Here is a 15,476-nt window from a genome sequence, read left to right on the forward strand (position 1 = left end):
TTTTTTTTTTTTTTTGGTACCTGGGATCGAACTCCATACTTTGCTCTCGTGAGACGGGTTGAAGAACCACTGAGCTAAATCCCTGGCCCAGTAACCTGTTTCCTTCATGTATCCCATAACATGTTAGGTACCTCATATGTATATAGTAATACTGATTTGTTTTTAAAGAGGGTATTTAGTATGGAGAGTTGGTTACACAGGAGTTAGAGGCTGAAAGAACGACAGTGAGGTAATCCAGAGGAAGCCCAAGTCCAGGGAACAAAAGGAGAAGCAGTTAGGTTGGCCAGAATCTGGGCACTCAGTGGAGCAGCTCATGGAGTTGGAGCTCAGGCCTCTGAGCATGGCCCCTGACACCCATGGAGGGTGGTGTGAGGTCAGGGTTGGAGCCTGAAAGAAGCTGATCTCTTATAGCCTTTGTAATAAAGACAAGTGGAAGGAAGTCCTGTTTCCTGCTCCTATTGACTGAACCTAGCCGGAAGTCTGCTGGCCAGGAAGGTGTCTAAGTAGTGTGGTTTGTAGAGTCCCTTCCAAGGGGCTGGGTCCATTTTTCCTCTTAGTTTTATCAGATTTTGCATTTCTTATTCAGTGCATACAAGTTTAGAATTGCTAATGATTCTTGGTAAATCTTTATTTTTATATGTTGACAACTCTAAGCTGTGATAATAATTATATATAAAAAATATTTAAAAATCTATAACATTTATAGAGTTTGAGAATTACTAATCCAAAAATCCAGAATCTGAAGTGCTTCCGAATCTGAATCCTTTTAAGCACTGACATGATGCTGGTGTAGCGGAAAATGTAACTCCTAACTGGCTAGATATCAGATTCACAGAGTTCATGTTTCCTGATATTGAAGAATGAATTCTAAGGAACAGTGGAAGATAAAAATAGAAAAAAAAAAAAAAAAAAAAAAAAAAAAAAAAAGAATAGGAAAAATTTAGGGCTGGGCAGTGGTGCTGTTGCCTGCCTCACAAGTGCAAGGTCCCGAGTTGGATCCCCAGTACCACACACACAAAAAGAAAAATAGGAAAAAATTATTGAGAAATAGCCCCGAGAGACAGGAAGGGACTCAAAAGTGGGTTATTACAGAGCTCACTTCTCTGAGAATGTTTTATAGAGCAAAATCACGAGGAGGGTGCAACATGGGTCCAAACTATGATCAGCCAGTAAGATTATAAGTGTAGCTACTTAGCTAATACTGATCCAGTAGGGAAGCAGGTCACATTTGCAAGGGTACATGGAAAGAACAAAGGCATTTTTAGGAAGAGTTGGGTCCGGAGGTCCTGGTCACCCACCTGGGTGACTTACGTCTGTGTAGACTTTATTGGACCAGGTGATACCAATTATAGTCTAATCTTCAGGTAATTGCTCCTCCCTCAGGGAGGCACGTAGGCCTGCTCATTCTTTCTTTATCTTGACACCTGGCTTTCGACAGATGCCAACCGCAGTTGTGATGTGTTCTCCTGCTTGCGCTGACTACCTCAAGGGCCCAGCCCTATCTGACTGCCTAGAATATTTCTGTTTAGCTTAGCTGTCTATACTAACATAGGTAGAAAATTCCACACCTGAAATTAATAAAAATAATGTACACATCTATTCACAGGCCATGTGTGTACAGTGTACACAAACATAGATGATTTTCTTGGTTCTCTTCCCAGATTATCTCATGTATATGTAAATGTTCCCAAATCCAAAAATATCTGAAATTTGAACATTCTGGTTTGAAGCATTTTGGATGAGGTCCTCTTTTTAGGAAATAGCTATAGTGATGCTAATAAAATCTATATATCTGATGGCAGTGTTCCTGGTGTACATCTGTGTTAGTTGATATTTTGAATTATCTTTTTCCATCCTTTCAGACTTCAGTGTCATGTTCCAGTGGGCATTTCCTTAAAACTGCACATAGAGCCCTGTGCTGTATAACTGTGTTGGTCAGCGAGGCACCCATTTGTGACAAGTGTTCCATGAGAGAGTATCCCTGGGGATGTCAGGGCTGTGCTGACTGTGCCGGTGCCCTCATGCTGATGGCTCTCCCAGAGTGTCCCTGTTGGTCAGATACAGGTGGCTGTGTCTGGATTTTGCTTTTTATTTTTTAAACCACCTGGCATGTCTGGCTTAATGGGTTATTCACTCTTTCTGTCTTCTGTAGTCGCTCTATACATCTGGGCTTCCTTTTAATAACTTTGTGTTCTCCATTTGTCCTGCATTTTCCTTTCTTGTCTCTGCTTTCACTGAACTGTTGGAACTCTGATAACAAACATGAAACTAGAGCTGTTTAAAATTCATTCTTTCTATTTTCAAAAACTTTAAATCGGTTATGGGTTATACTAACAGTTGTGTAAAAGTTCTTTTTTTGGGTCCTGGGGATCAAACTTGGGACCTTGCACTTGCAAAGCAGGTGGTGGAACCACTGGGCTAAATCCCTGGCCCTAAAAGTTAAAAGAAACTGCTCTTGGTGTTACAGAAACTCCTGCCTTCCTAGAGCTGAAAATTTAGAGTAGTCATAGCTTAATCGGGTTTTAAATATTTTAGGTACAAACTGTTCCTATAGGATTAAAATGTGAGAGCTTCTACAAACATTTCCAGAAGGTCTGGGGCATAAGATGTGACTTAATTATTATTTAAGGACAAACATATCCCTGGGATAATCGATACTTCCTTGTTGTGTTCTGAGCCCACTTATAAACTTGACTACAGTAATGAATGAAGGATTTCAGAGTGCGCTCTGGAGACCTCCCCTCATCAGCACACTCGCTGAGCTGGCAGCCTTTGAAGCTCCCTCATTCTTGCAGATGTTACTCGCTTATTCATACAGTGAGGCATACATTTATTGAGAAGCAGTTAAATATTAGCCACCATAGTAGACAGTGAATGTTCCAAAAGAACAAGACAATCGCTGTCGCTTAGAAGCTATCTGCATAGCTGAGACAATAGACTTAAAGTGGAATTATGGAGGAAACGGAACGGGCAGAGGTTGGAGCAACCCTGGGATGCCGGAGGGGAGGTAAGGGTGAAGTGCTTGAGGGATGCTTAAGTTGGCTGCTGAGCGATTTGAGATTTTACTGGGAACCAATCTTGTTTTTGTTGGATATGTTACCATGAAATTCAGTTTAAAAGTAGTGACATTTCAAAAGCAGCTTTGTAGCATGTCCCGCACTTGTCTTTTCAGGAGCTGTCCTGTTTCGTCACGAGGTGCTACGAAGTGGTGATGAATGTAGTCCATCAGCTGGCTGCCCTCTATATCAGTAACAAGTAATGCATTTACAAGGATTTTTGCTTATAATAGAGATGCGAGAAATATTTTCCTGCTAATTCTCTGAAATACCTTTTTGTTCACTCCATTTATTTGTTGAAGACTTGTGATGTTTAAGTCCTACTGGATTATACATTACATAGATTAATAAGGCGCCATGATGCATGAAGGTATTTTCTGTCTGAAAGAGAATGTTGACCAAAAAGTCTTGACTGTGACATACAGGCAAAAGCTGACACAAAATCTGTCCTCATGGCGGGAGAGGTGAGCACTAGCTCCCTGGCTCCGTGGTACCTGCTGTGTGGTTCTGAAAAGTCTCTACAACCCCTTGTGTGCCCTAGAGGATAGGGTTTATCTGAATTTTCTGTGTGGTTTTAAATTGTGTCTTTTCTCTCCTAGAATATCTGTAATTGCTGCACAAGTGCTGTGTTAAATATCTAGAAGGAAGTAAAATTGTATTTTTTGGCTTTCGACATTGTTATACTCCCAGAAATACAGGCATCATTTTCATAGGAATGAGAACTCAGAAATGAGGCTGACTGGTTATTTCCAGGCCATGTGTCTTTCCACTCAGGAGTTGGTGCAGCCTGGGTTGCACCCGTCAGTTCCTGGGGAAGATGGGACCTGGGACTGCTTATTGAGGTCTCTTGAGTTGTAGTGAGTCAGCTTTATTTACAGGTATTCATCAGAATTCCAAGAGCTACTGCTCCTGTGCATATTCCTTGAGATAAGAATGAAGTGTGGCTGAAAAGGAAAAAAATTTTTTCCACTATAAAGTTTTTATTCGGGAAATCCAAATAAAATGTTATTTTCTGATCAGAATGACAGTGGTAGATAAGAATAATCAATATGGTGCACTACTCTAAAAGCATTCTGCAAAACAGCATCAAACAAACTCACCGAAACCTTCATCTGTTGGCCACACGCTGTGCAAATCCTCCTGCTTGTCTTCTGCAACACTGTGTGCCCAAGTGTCAGTTTCCTCTCTGGTAGTTCTCCTTTCTTTATATGAGTACTTGTTTTCCTTGGTTTTCTGGTCCTCTGCAGTTTTACAAACCAATGTTTCTTCTTTTTTCCATTCATTCGCAGAAGCATCATTTATTTCTTCTGTAATTTTTTTAAATAAATGCATTTCTGATTTCCTTAAATATCTTTAATCCCTTTGGGTCTTTTTGGCCCTTTTCTTCCTTTTCTGAATCACACCTGAAAATGAAATCTTAATTTGGATGTTATTTTATTACAGGGTTGCACCCAAAATCATAGAGACAACTGGAGTTCATTTTCAGGTAAAAGTAAATTAACTTGACATATAAAACTAATTTTTACTGTGTCACACTTGCAGAGTTTGCATAATTGGAAAGTACAACAGCTGTAGCAAGATAGAGTTGCTTGCTTTTTGTTTTCCATTTTCAGTCTTTTGCCTGTAGCTCATGGGTACCGAGACTGGTGTCAGGGTAACTGTTTTCCCCGAAGCAGCCTACTGCAGTTTTCAGTCTCTGGCACAAAGACTATCGTCCCCTTTATCAGACCTGTACCTTAAACTGTTTTACCCCTGCTTTCACTAACTCAGTAATTTCTGTATATGTGTTTTGCTTTAAAATCCTACATGAGCCTTAACTTCTGACTAGTGACTAAATGATAATCATTAAAAGTTTTTTGACAGACTATGTATGAGCATCTGGGAGAACTGCTCACAGTTTTGCTTACCCTGGACGAGATCGTGGAGAATCACATCACTCTGAAAGACCACTGGACCATGTACAAAAGGTGTGCCAGCTAGAACGTTACAGTCTTCCTTACTTTGTGTGAATGATGTGTGAGTGAAGAGTAGACAGATACAAGTAGTTCAGATCTCCTAGAAGACCAGAGAGCTGGAGATCTTTACTTAGCAGGAGGTCAGGTCAGATATTTTTGTGAAGATAGCACCATTCTTTAGTTTGAGGTGGGTTTGAGAGAAAGATATGACTGTACAAAGCAGCCTTGTGTGTAGTGCAGTAGGATGTTAATTTGCCCACCTTAGGGCATTTTGTTTTCTCTTGTGTTTTGTTTAACAGCTTGTCTGAGCTTGGTTTCATTTTGCTATAGAACTTTCACGTTTTCTGTTTATATTCACCTAACACCTGGTATCAATTATCTGAATTTAAGATGGGAAAAAGAAAGCACAAGAAGATTAAATATATTAAGATTGTTTTGCTCAGAGCCAGGTGTGGTGGTGCGTGTTTGTATTCCAGCATTTGGGAGGCTGAGGCAGGAGAATTGCTGAAAGTTTGAGGCTAGCCTGGGCTATATAGTGAGAAATTTTCTAGTTTTTAAGAATCAATTGGGTAGATTTAAGAGCTTTCTTATAATCTTTTACAAGGTTAATGAAATCTGTCCATCACAACCCTTCAAAATTTGGACTTCAGGAAGAGAAACTGAAGCCATTTGAAAAGTTTCTCCTGCGGCTGGAAGGACAGTTGCTTGATGGAACGATATTCCAGGTAGGGGGCTGGGCTGCTGCTGCAGATGTACTTGGCTCAGCTGGCTGCTCTGAGGTGACAGATGCTTTCATAGAACACCGCCAAATTTGTTTTCCTTCAAAGAGTGCTGTGGCTTATTGATTATTGGAGTATGAAGTAGCAGACAGTGACAGGGTGTACTTGGGATGAAGGTTTTTGGAAATATGTACAAGGATAAAACTATTGGAGAATTAAAATCTAAAACTGAAGCTTTTGTGTTAAGTGTTGTGGTTAGGTTTGTGAGTCTACCTTTAAAAGAGTCTGCTAAATTCTTCCAAGGCTCATGGAATATAATTTCAGTCTGTACAGTCCAGTAGAATACTTTGAACTGCATGTGGCTATTTCACATTAACTGACATCAGATTAAAAAGTGACTTGCTTGGTCATAGGAGCTGCGTTTGAGGTGCTAAATAGCCATGTGTCGTTTGTGGCTGGCCATCTCTTCCATCAGCACGAAGCAGAACATTTCCACTGTCAGGGAAAGATTTGTTAGACAGGACCACCTTGGCTAGTGTCCCCCAGAAATTACATTCCATCCCATTTTACATCCGCATCAGGATTGCATTTAATTTATATTTTACACAGTCACAGTTTTAATAGATTGACCGCTCATTTTTGCCTGTTTAATTGTTAGTCCATTAGATTCAGAAAATAATTTTTGTTACTCTTTTCCCAAGAGACATTTCCACATTTGCTATGCTGAAGTGCGCACAGTAATTGTAAACAGAAAATATACACTCCACTCTTAAAAAGTATAAAATAAAGTGAAAAGTATGCTTTCCAGTGCACTACCAGAAATGTCTTGTATGCACCTCTGAAAGTCACTTCTCTTCACTCACTTGAGACATCTGGGGTTGTCAGGAAAAGGGTTAAAATAATTAGAGCCAGCAAAATACAGGTGCTCACTGAATGAACTCAGCTGCTTTCCATTCCTCACAGAAGAAACCATTTCCCTTGGAAAAAAAATATTAGTCTATACCTTGAGTGCACCATCGGTGTGTGTGTCCTTTAGTCTAGGCAGAGCTGGTCACAGTCCCTTCCAGCCACACAGACCTATTGGCACCAAGTCACTTTCATCTAAACATGGTACTTAACAAACTGGCCAACTGGATACAGTATGGCATTTTCTCCAAAGGCTCCATCTGATATAAGATCCTCCGTCTTTGGTGCTGTCCTCAGCCTCATCATGTGGGAATATATTATTTGACTGTCTTCATATCTGTTGTACTTTTACATAATAAACTTTGTTTTTTTTTTGGTGGGATGGATAGAATCTCAGTTCGTAGCCCAGGCTAGCCTTGAACTCATAGCGATCCTCCTGCCTCAGCTTCCCAAGGCTCGGCTGCAGGCTTGCACCACCACACCCAGCTTATAATAAATTTACTTTCATCTTTTGAAAATTATTACGTAGTAGCTCTCTATTTGTGTGGATCTGAACCTTACATTTCTGTGGCCACGATCTATATGTGCCTCTTTGCTGTTACAGGGGTCTGTCCAGCAGTATGACTTTCACGTAGCTCATACTCAGATATGGAAGTATATACATTCTTTCCAATCAAAAAGATGTAGACAGTAGGTTAAAGTAAGAACCTAAGCTTTGGTTTTAGTAAATTAACTGACATCCAAGTTCATCACACACCACGTCAAAGCTTGATAGCGTATCGAGACTGACTTTCTCTTTACTGTTTCCCATGTAGGCCTGTATAGAACAGCAGTTTGATTCTCTCAATGGAGGAGTATCTGTGTCCAAAAATAGCACTTTTGCTGAAGAATTTGCACATAGTCTTCGCTCAATTTTTGCAAATGTGGAAGCCAAACTTGGTAATGTAAATTGCAGTTTTGGGTTTTTTTATAAAATTTGCATTTCTTAAAAAGTGTAACTTAAGTATCTTGGTTCTACTTTTCTCTTTTGTTGCTGTTTATAAGGAGAACCTTCGGAAATTGACCAGAGGGACAAGTATGTTGGAATCTGTGGGCTCTTTGTGCTGCACTTCCAGATTTTTCGAACTGTTGATAAAAAGTTTTATAAGTCTTTATTGGACATCTGTAAGAAGGTAAGAATTATCAACTTCTGTTTTTCAATTTGAGCATACTAAAAAGATTTGGTATAGGAATAGATTTTTAAAATGCATTTTATTCTTGATATAGTACTCTTGTGGAATCCAGGCTTGCCAGAAATATGTAACATAGTGAATGGAGGTACAGCAGTCTTATTTTGCTGTAAGATTTTTCAGTGTGTGGCTGTCTTTTCTTGAAATGAGTTGTCTTAGCCTGGATTCAATGGAGCTGCTCCTCCTCATCTTTACTCTCTAATTCTACCTCATTTGCGTATGTGTATTGGTAGACATTGTTCACATTTTTCCTTTTTATTTGGTTTCTACTACAGATACATTTTCCCCGTTTTGCTTTTTCCCTCCCCTCTTGGCAGTCATTCTCACTGTTGAAATACAAACAACAACAACAAAAAAAAATTTAGTTTTTCTGCATCTTTGCTTTTGCCAGTGTATGGAACCTGTTTTTAAAATTGAACATTTAGTTTGTGTAGCATCAACTGAGGAGAGTCTGTGAGAACCCAACCATCTATGTGTGGTTTGTTTTCCTCCTTTTTTTTGGTACCAGGGATTGAACTTGGGCCTTTGTGCTTGTGGGGCAGGTGCTAGAACCACTGAGCTAAATCCCTAGCCCTCTGTTTTTTTTTCTTTTTACTGATACAGAATGAAAGTAAGGTTACGATGATTCAGGTGTCTACTTTTTGCTTGTTTTTGTTGTTAAATCTGTGAAAAATATTTATTATATATCCACGTGCATGTTAATATTTAGGCAGAAAAAGATCATACTCAACACTCATAGTACTGAAATACTTTCACTGCTGCAGCATACATCAGTAAAAAGTCTTTGTGTGTGCACGTGGTTATTTTTTCCTGAAATGAGTTGTCTTAGCCTGTATTTAATGAATTTCTCCCTTGCCTTTATGTTTTAGGTTCCAGCCATCACTCTAACTGCTAATATTATATGGTTTCCTGATAATTTTCTGATCCAGAAAATGCCAGCAGCCGCCAAACTTCTAGACAGAAAAAGTCTCCAAGCCATTAAAATACACAGGGAAACTTTCCTGCAGCAGAAAGCTCAGTCACTTACCAAGTAGGTTTTATAAGCAACTGCCATGAAAACAAATGTTTTATATTGAAGGCATTTGAATTATGAGTTGAAGTAGAATTACTTATTACTAGAGGAAGATTGTCAGTCTCTGGGGGCTTTATTTTCTAGGAACTTTTTGGCTTAATACCAGTTTAAGATGTGGGCAAATTGTACTTTGTAGCCACACATACTGTCAGTGTCAGCTGCCTTTTTTATTTTTTTAATCTAAATGAAGTCTTGATTCATTTGCAGCAGATACTATTTGATGGTATTAAAAACATTGAGTATCTCTGATGATTTTTGGAGGAGTTCGCTTTAACTTGATCCCCTCCCAGGTTAATTTTTACAAAGTAACATTTGCACATACTTACAAAATTAGAAAGTACTAAAGGTTAAAGGGAAAAAATTGTTCCCAGCCCTATTTCTCCCTACACCTCAGTCCTGCTCCCCAAAAGAACACTTACTACCGTCAGGTTCAGGTCAGCCTTGAATTTAACTATGTAGCCCAGGCTGGCCTGGGACTCCTGGCAGCCTCCCTGGTGCTGGGCTACAGGAGCGCTCCACCACACCTAGGTTTCCCATTTTTAAGTAAGGAAAGTCAAGCTTAATGCTGTGTTGATTGTATTCTTGGGTGTCGGCCACGGGGTGCATGTAGGCCACGGCGAGATGCCGCTGCCTGCTGCCAGGCCTGTGTGCGAAGTGTAGACCACCAGCCCCACAGGCCGTGGGAGGTGAGTCTTGAAGTGCAGATGGATGAGCTCACTTGCAGGTTCCTCAGGTGGTGAAGTTTTGTTTCCCCGTCCTGTGACTCCAGAGATGAACCTGTGCAGTCACCGCAGAGCTCCAGGGAGCGGGGTTGTGGAGTGTTTGCTCTCTCTGTGTAGTTTAGCCTAGGAGACCTAAGGCTCATCCACTAAAGTAAAGCATAGAGAAGGCACAGTGACTGGCAGTAGCCTCCTCCCAGCAGCTCAGAGCACAGGGCCCTTTCGTGGCGGAGCTGGAGGGAGGCTCTCTGGCCCAGCACACACCTGGACCCAGGGCCGCACCCCAGCCACCTCCTTCCCTGCTACGGTGTCTGGGCTGCCGCAGCTGCTGCCATCCACAGCCATTGGCCAGGGGGTAAAAACCTGAGCCTCCCGTGTGCCCACTGCTCAGTGCTGTTGATCAGGGCTGGAGATTTGTTGGTTGTTCTAGTTGTTTTCCTGTTTGTATTTGAAGTGCAGCTGGTAATCTGACAGGACTCTTGGCCATCTTCGTGACTTTTGCCAGCATGCTCACTCTTGAAACTTGAAGCAGTTTTGTTTTCTAGACAACCAGAGACAAAGGTCACAGGGCTCTGGGTGCGAGTGATGGGTGAACGGTAGCCCTGTTTTCCTCTGCCTGTCTGTTTTCCTCTGTCTGGTCAGAGGCCAGCGCTGCCTTCTCCTGTCCATTGCCTCCTCCATGCCGCAGTGTTAGCGGCCTCAGTGCTGTCAGGGAGCTCTCCTGGTCCTTGCCCACAGCCCATCCTGGGCCTTTGAGCCCTGCCAAGCCCTGACCCCAGCTGCTGGCTCTGGAGGAAGTCTTGTTCCAGGACCCCACTTCTTCTCTAATCCACACTTTAAACTGGGACCAGTAGTACCCTCCAGCTCCATGTGAGGCAAAGCCAAGACTGACAGCTGGTGTATTTTGTTTCGTTGAATCATTGCTCTGCAGAAACCATTTTTCTAGAGTTTATGTTAGTTTTATCTCCCTAGAACACATTTATTGGGGACTTTGGTGTGAGCCCTCTTCAGACCGAGTGGTGGAGACTGGCGGAGTGGCCGGCCCCACTTCCTGTGGGAGTCTGACCTTATTGGGTGGCGCCCTTTTTCTGGCGCTGAGAGCCCTCCTTCCACTGATTCTCAGCGACAGCAGTGGGACAGGACCCTGACTAACTGGAGAAGGGTTTGGAAGGTATCAGCGGTGTCAGATTCCATAGGAGGGGTGAATTGTCTGGTGTTTTACACTCTTCAAAGAGCAACAGAGGGATTGTGTGAACAGCTTGTGAGTGGGAAAGCTTGCCACCTGTGGAGGTTGTCCAGGTTTTGGTCATCCTGAGGAGTGGGGAGTATTACTGCCATGGTGTTTCTGGGATGGGAAAGCTTTCTAAAGTTGCACTTGAATCCTGGCATGCCCTCTTGCTTTTGGGTGATCTTGGCCCAGGGCTGCCCTGTGGAACCCTCTCACAGCTGACATGAGGATTGGAGAAGCTCATTTGTGTAAACAAGGCTGACAGAGGTTGGCAGGTAGTAAGCATCCAGTATCTGTCGGCTTCCAAGTTCAGATTTGACCACTAGTGCTGTGCCTCTTCTGGCTAGGTTGTCCTTCTCTTTCTCCTGCACTGCTCCTCTAGCTTCCTTGCTTTCCCAGGAAAAGCACTGCCCCTTCGGTGGGTTATTCCTGACCCATCCTCCTAGACCCAACTTAGTCCCTTCGCTTACTCAGCCCTGCTGTCAGCCTCCCCTCTGGCTCAGAAGTGACGTCCTGCCCCCCAGAGGGCCTGCTCAACCCTTCCCTTCCTCCACCATGCGCCTCTGGCTCTTGGGCTCTCATCCCTGCTCCCTGTGCCCTTTCCACACTGACGTTTTTGTTATCACCTAAACGTGCCAGGCGCATTTCCAGATGCCTTCTGACGTTGGCACTTGGTACTCCCTTCCCTTCAGCTCTCTGCGCTCACACATTTGCATGGATCACTCATTCACTTGCTTCAATCCTGGCTCAAAATCGTCTGCTTGGCAAGTCTACTTTCATCACTTCATGTGAAATTATGCACCTGCCCAGTCCCTGTCCTATTCCCTGCTTTATTTTTTCTATAGCATGTTTCATTTGACATCTTTTTTATTATTTTAGAGTTTAAATTGATTGTTTCGTCGTACAACTCTACTATCTAAAATATAATTTTCATTTACATTTTGCTTTCAGAGCTTAGAACAGTGCTCTCTCTGTTCTTAGTGTCCTCTATGGCCACACAATAAATATTTGTTGAATATGACATGTGATTTTTAAAAACCAGAAAAATGGAATGGGTACTGTTAGTACATATTTTCTTGCAATCAGTATGAAGAAATGGAAGTGAATTTCTTTCCTGTGCTGAGTGACACCAGTGTTTTCCCTGCTAGAGATGTGCAGTCTTACTACGTCTTTGTGAGCTCATGGATGATGAAAATGGAATCAATTTTATCTAAGGAGCAGAGAATGGACAAGTTTGCTGAAGACCTCACTAACAGATGTAATGTTTTCATACAGGTAATTGTATCTTGCATAGACTCTTTTGGGAGTGACTTCTTTGTTAGTTTAAATTGCAGAAATTATATTTGGAAAAACCTGGGAAGGGATAGGCTGTGGTTCTGTTTTAGAACAAATTGATCTGGTTATATTTGACTTACCTAGATTTTCTAACGGCCCATTCAGAGTTGTCTTTATTCCATTCAGCACATGACTGTACCCCATCCCTTTAGATATGTTATGCTTTCATTATCGTTTAAGTCAGAATGTTTTTGTGATTACTCTGGAGATGTGAAGCTGCATCGTTTACTCATTCAGTTCTTATGTAACTTAGTAGTTACATACTACTTTCCAGACAGGTTAAGGGTCCAAAGCCACTTTAATTCTGCTTGTTTCCCTCCCACTCTCTGAGTCGCTGTTGTGGACTCTGATCATCTCTGATTTAAGCTTCACAGGCATTGTTGTTATTCATATAGTCAGTGGTGAGATTTCCCGTGAAGTAGTTTATTCTGGTGTTGCTTTCCATCCTTCCTGCATCTTTTTCCTGTGGTTTATCCTTCTGCTTGTGGGATGCCTACTGGTATTTAATTTAATGTGCACTTCTGATGAGGAATTAACACAGTTTTGGGTACAACTATGTCTTTATTTTAACAGGTTTTTTTTTTTTCGCTGTGTTGGATTTCTAGGTTGGCTGGAATTTTTGATCAAGCTTTCAAACGTGTCCTTTTGTTGTTTTCTGGCTTCCGTTGTTTTTGTTGCTTTGTAAATATGATGACTCTTAATTGCTTACAAGACTTAGACTTTGGGTTTCACAGCATTGCAGGGATGCTCCTAGATGTGGATTTCTGTATTTGTGCTGCTAGGGATCTTCCAGCATCTTGAATTTGTGCAGCATTCTTACCCAACTGCCAAGCACCGCTTCTCTTGTTTCCCTGCTTTCTATTCTAATTCTCTCTCCTCCTCTTTCTGATCTGCCATTTTGGGCACAGTCGGAACCCTGTTAGCACAGCTAGGCTGGGCCGTTGAGCAGCCTGGGTCTCACTAGCCTGTCGTGGATTGCAGTGATTTGGAGAACTTCCATCCTGTGATGCTGGGTTTTTTTCACCCTTAGTTTTTCTTGGGGTGGGGTGTGAATCTTTCAAGATCCCAAACTAGAGCCTGTATGTTCACCAGAATATTGTCCTCTCCTGTATGGGTCCTGGACTCCTTTTTTTCATCCCTTTCCCGTGGGACATCCTCTAAGGCAGATGATTGAAGTCGAAGCAAACTGAAATGCCAGGCTTGCTGGCTTCTGTCTTCTCCCAGATCTGGGTTGTTTTTTTGGCAGTACTGGGTGTTGGATCCAGGGCCTTTGCATGGAGCTGCATCAGGAGTTAGTTTTATTTTGAAGCAGGTTCTCCTTATGTTGCCCGAGCTGGGCTTGCACTTGTGATCCTCCTACCTCAGCCTGCCAGAGTGCTGGGATTACAGGCTTTGGCCCTGTTGGCTTCTTATTGATTTTCTTGATAGCTCTTTGATGACTTGCAGGAGATTTAGACCCGTCTGCCTCTCTTTTCTAGTTGTTCTGGTCCACATGAGTGTCCTACCTCATCCACAGTAACAGACTGCAGGCCGCTCCTATCCTTGTTTAGCCTGAAGCATGTCCTTCAGGTGTAGCTGTGCACAGACTAACCTGGAATGGCGTAATGTATTGCACTTTAGAGAAGAAGAAGAAAGGAGCAGGAGCTTCTTTTTCCAACCTGCTGTGTTTGTGCTGAATGACTGCTAGCATGGTCCTGCACTGACAGAGTGGGCCTTGTGGCTGTCTGCACAACTTGTCTACTTGTGCCCTACACCTTGGTCCTGCTGCTGCCTTTCTCAGGGTGGCTGCCATCTGTTTCGTTCCAGTTCTCTCAGTGTGGCACCTGTGTTCAGCATGGAGCTGTGTACATCAGAGAGGCTCCCTCCCCGCCAGCCCAGGACCCTCCTGTGGAGAGCTGTGTGGCTGCTGCCCACCTTCTCAGCTAACCCACACCCTTCTCTAGATTGCGACTGTGTCTTTGGAAGCTTCACAAACCCACAGAATCTCTGTCATTGTCTTTTTCCTTGCATCCCTTTTAGGTTAAGTGAAAATATGTGAGTAGTAGTAGTAGTCTTTTTTCCTGTTTCCCTGAGTCTTACAGCGTTGCATTTTTAAAACCTTGCAAGACTTATGGTTCCTTCATGACTAGAAGAGGAGGAGAGTTTGAATTACCAGCTGGAAGGAGAGAGGTCTGATTAGCAGGCAGGTAGTCCGGAGAGGATGAGTCTGAGTGAGGAGGAAAGGACACAGCAGCTTACGGCTTGTCACTCCCTTCCAGACCCCACACTGGTCAGAAAGCAGCTCCTTCTCCTTTCCTGATTCCTCACTCCTTAAAAGTCCTTAGCTCTTACCCTAAGAGGCAACAGATGGGGGTCTTTATTTTCTCCCTGGCAGATAAGGGCGAATAGATACTACCCTGCCATCATTTCTCTGAAGGTTTTTTTTAAATGGAAAGATTTTTAAAGAATGATTGTATATTGTAGTATGAAAAGTACTAAGTATCTAGTATGTGATTCTAAATAAACCTCAAGGGCTGCTTTGAAACAACTAGCAGTATATCACATTATCCCTGCAAGGAAGAATATTATGAAATCTTAAGAGCTGGCTTTGAAAACAAATAGTTGTTAGCAGGTTGAGGAATAACATTATACAGAATGAAGTCTTAGAGAAGTGAAATCTTTCCTTGTGTTTATATTAAGTGTTCCCCCTTTCTTTCTCAGGGCTTCTTATATGCGTATAGTATTAGTACCATTATCAAGACCACAATGAATCTCTACGTGTCCACGCAGAAGCCAATGACTAAGACCTCGGTGAAGGCGTTGTGCAGGCTCATTGAACTTCTCAAGGTGGGGAGGGCTTCATTGCTGTACTTGCTCTCATGACTGAGAAATGACTGGGACTGTTCTTAAACGAGAACAAGCTTGTGCTTGGATTCTGAGTACATGAGGACAGAAACTTGAGATATTTTCCACTAAATGTCGCAAATGGCTGGCCAGTTGGGGTGCTCTGTGACGTACCATAGGGTTATAGTCAATAGCTCGTAACTTAGGCCAGCCCACCTGAAATGTGCTCAGGATAACATGTTGAGTATCTCATGTGATTCACTCATGTGCATCCTGAACTGAAAGTGGAAAACAGTGGTTGTGTGTGTATGCTTTTGCATCATTGTGAAGTCAAAAGTTGGAAGTTGAAGTTATGAGGGCCAGGCATTTAGCTCAGTGGTTCCGCAGCCTGCCTTGCAAGCTCAAGGTCCTGAGTTTGATTCCCTGGTATCAAA

The 15,476-nt window shown here is 42.4% G+C and overlaps 1 protein-coding gene across 1 annotated transcript in view; it reads left to right on the forward strand.

The window, feature by feature from the left end:
* The window catches only part of Washc4 (WASH complex subunit 4), a 49,192-nt gene that overhangs the window by 8,891 nt on the left and 24,825 nt on the right, over positions 1-15,476 (forward strand). Inside the window, exons 7-15 of the mRNA XM_033763506.1 lie at positions 3,173-3,255; positions 4,500-4,542; positions 4,920-5,023; positions 5,616-5,736; positions 7,452-7,575; positions 7,681-7,808; positions 8,735-8,895; positions 12,033-12,159; positions 14,920-15,045. Coding sequence (XP_033619397.1) covers positions 3,173-3,255; positions 4,500-4,542; positions 4,920-5,023; positions 5,616-5,736; positions 7,452-7,575; positions 7,681-7,808; positions 8,735-8,895; positions 12,033-12,159; positions 14,920-15,045 — 1,017 coding nt within the window. The remainder of the gene's footprint in view (positions 1-3,172; positions 3,256-4,499; positions 4,543-4,919; positions 5,024-5,615; positions 5,737-7,451; positions 7,576-7,680; positions 7,809-8,734; positions 8,896-12,032; positions 12,160-14,919; positions 15,046-15,476) is intronic.

This window comes from Fukomys damarensis, unplaced genomic scaffold (genome assembly GCF_012274545.1).
Source record: "Fukomys damarensis isolate Sample0158 unplaced genomic scaffold, DMR_v1.0_HiC HiC_scaffold_15, whole genome shotgun sequence".
Classification (NCBI taxonomy): Eukaryota; Metazoa; Chordata; class Mammalia; order Rodentia; family Bathyergidae; genus Fukomys; species Fukomys damarensis.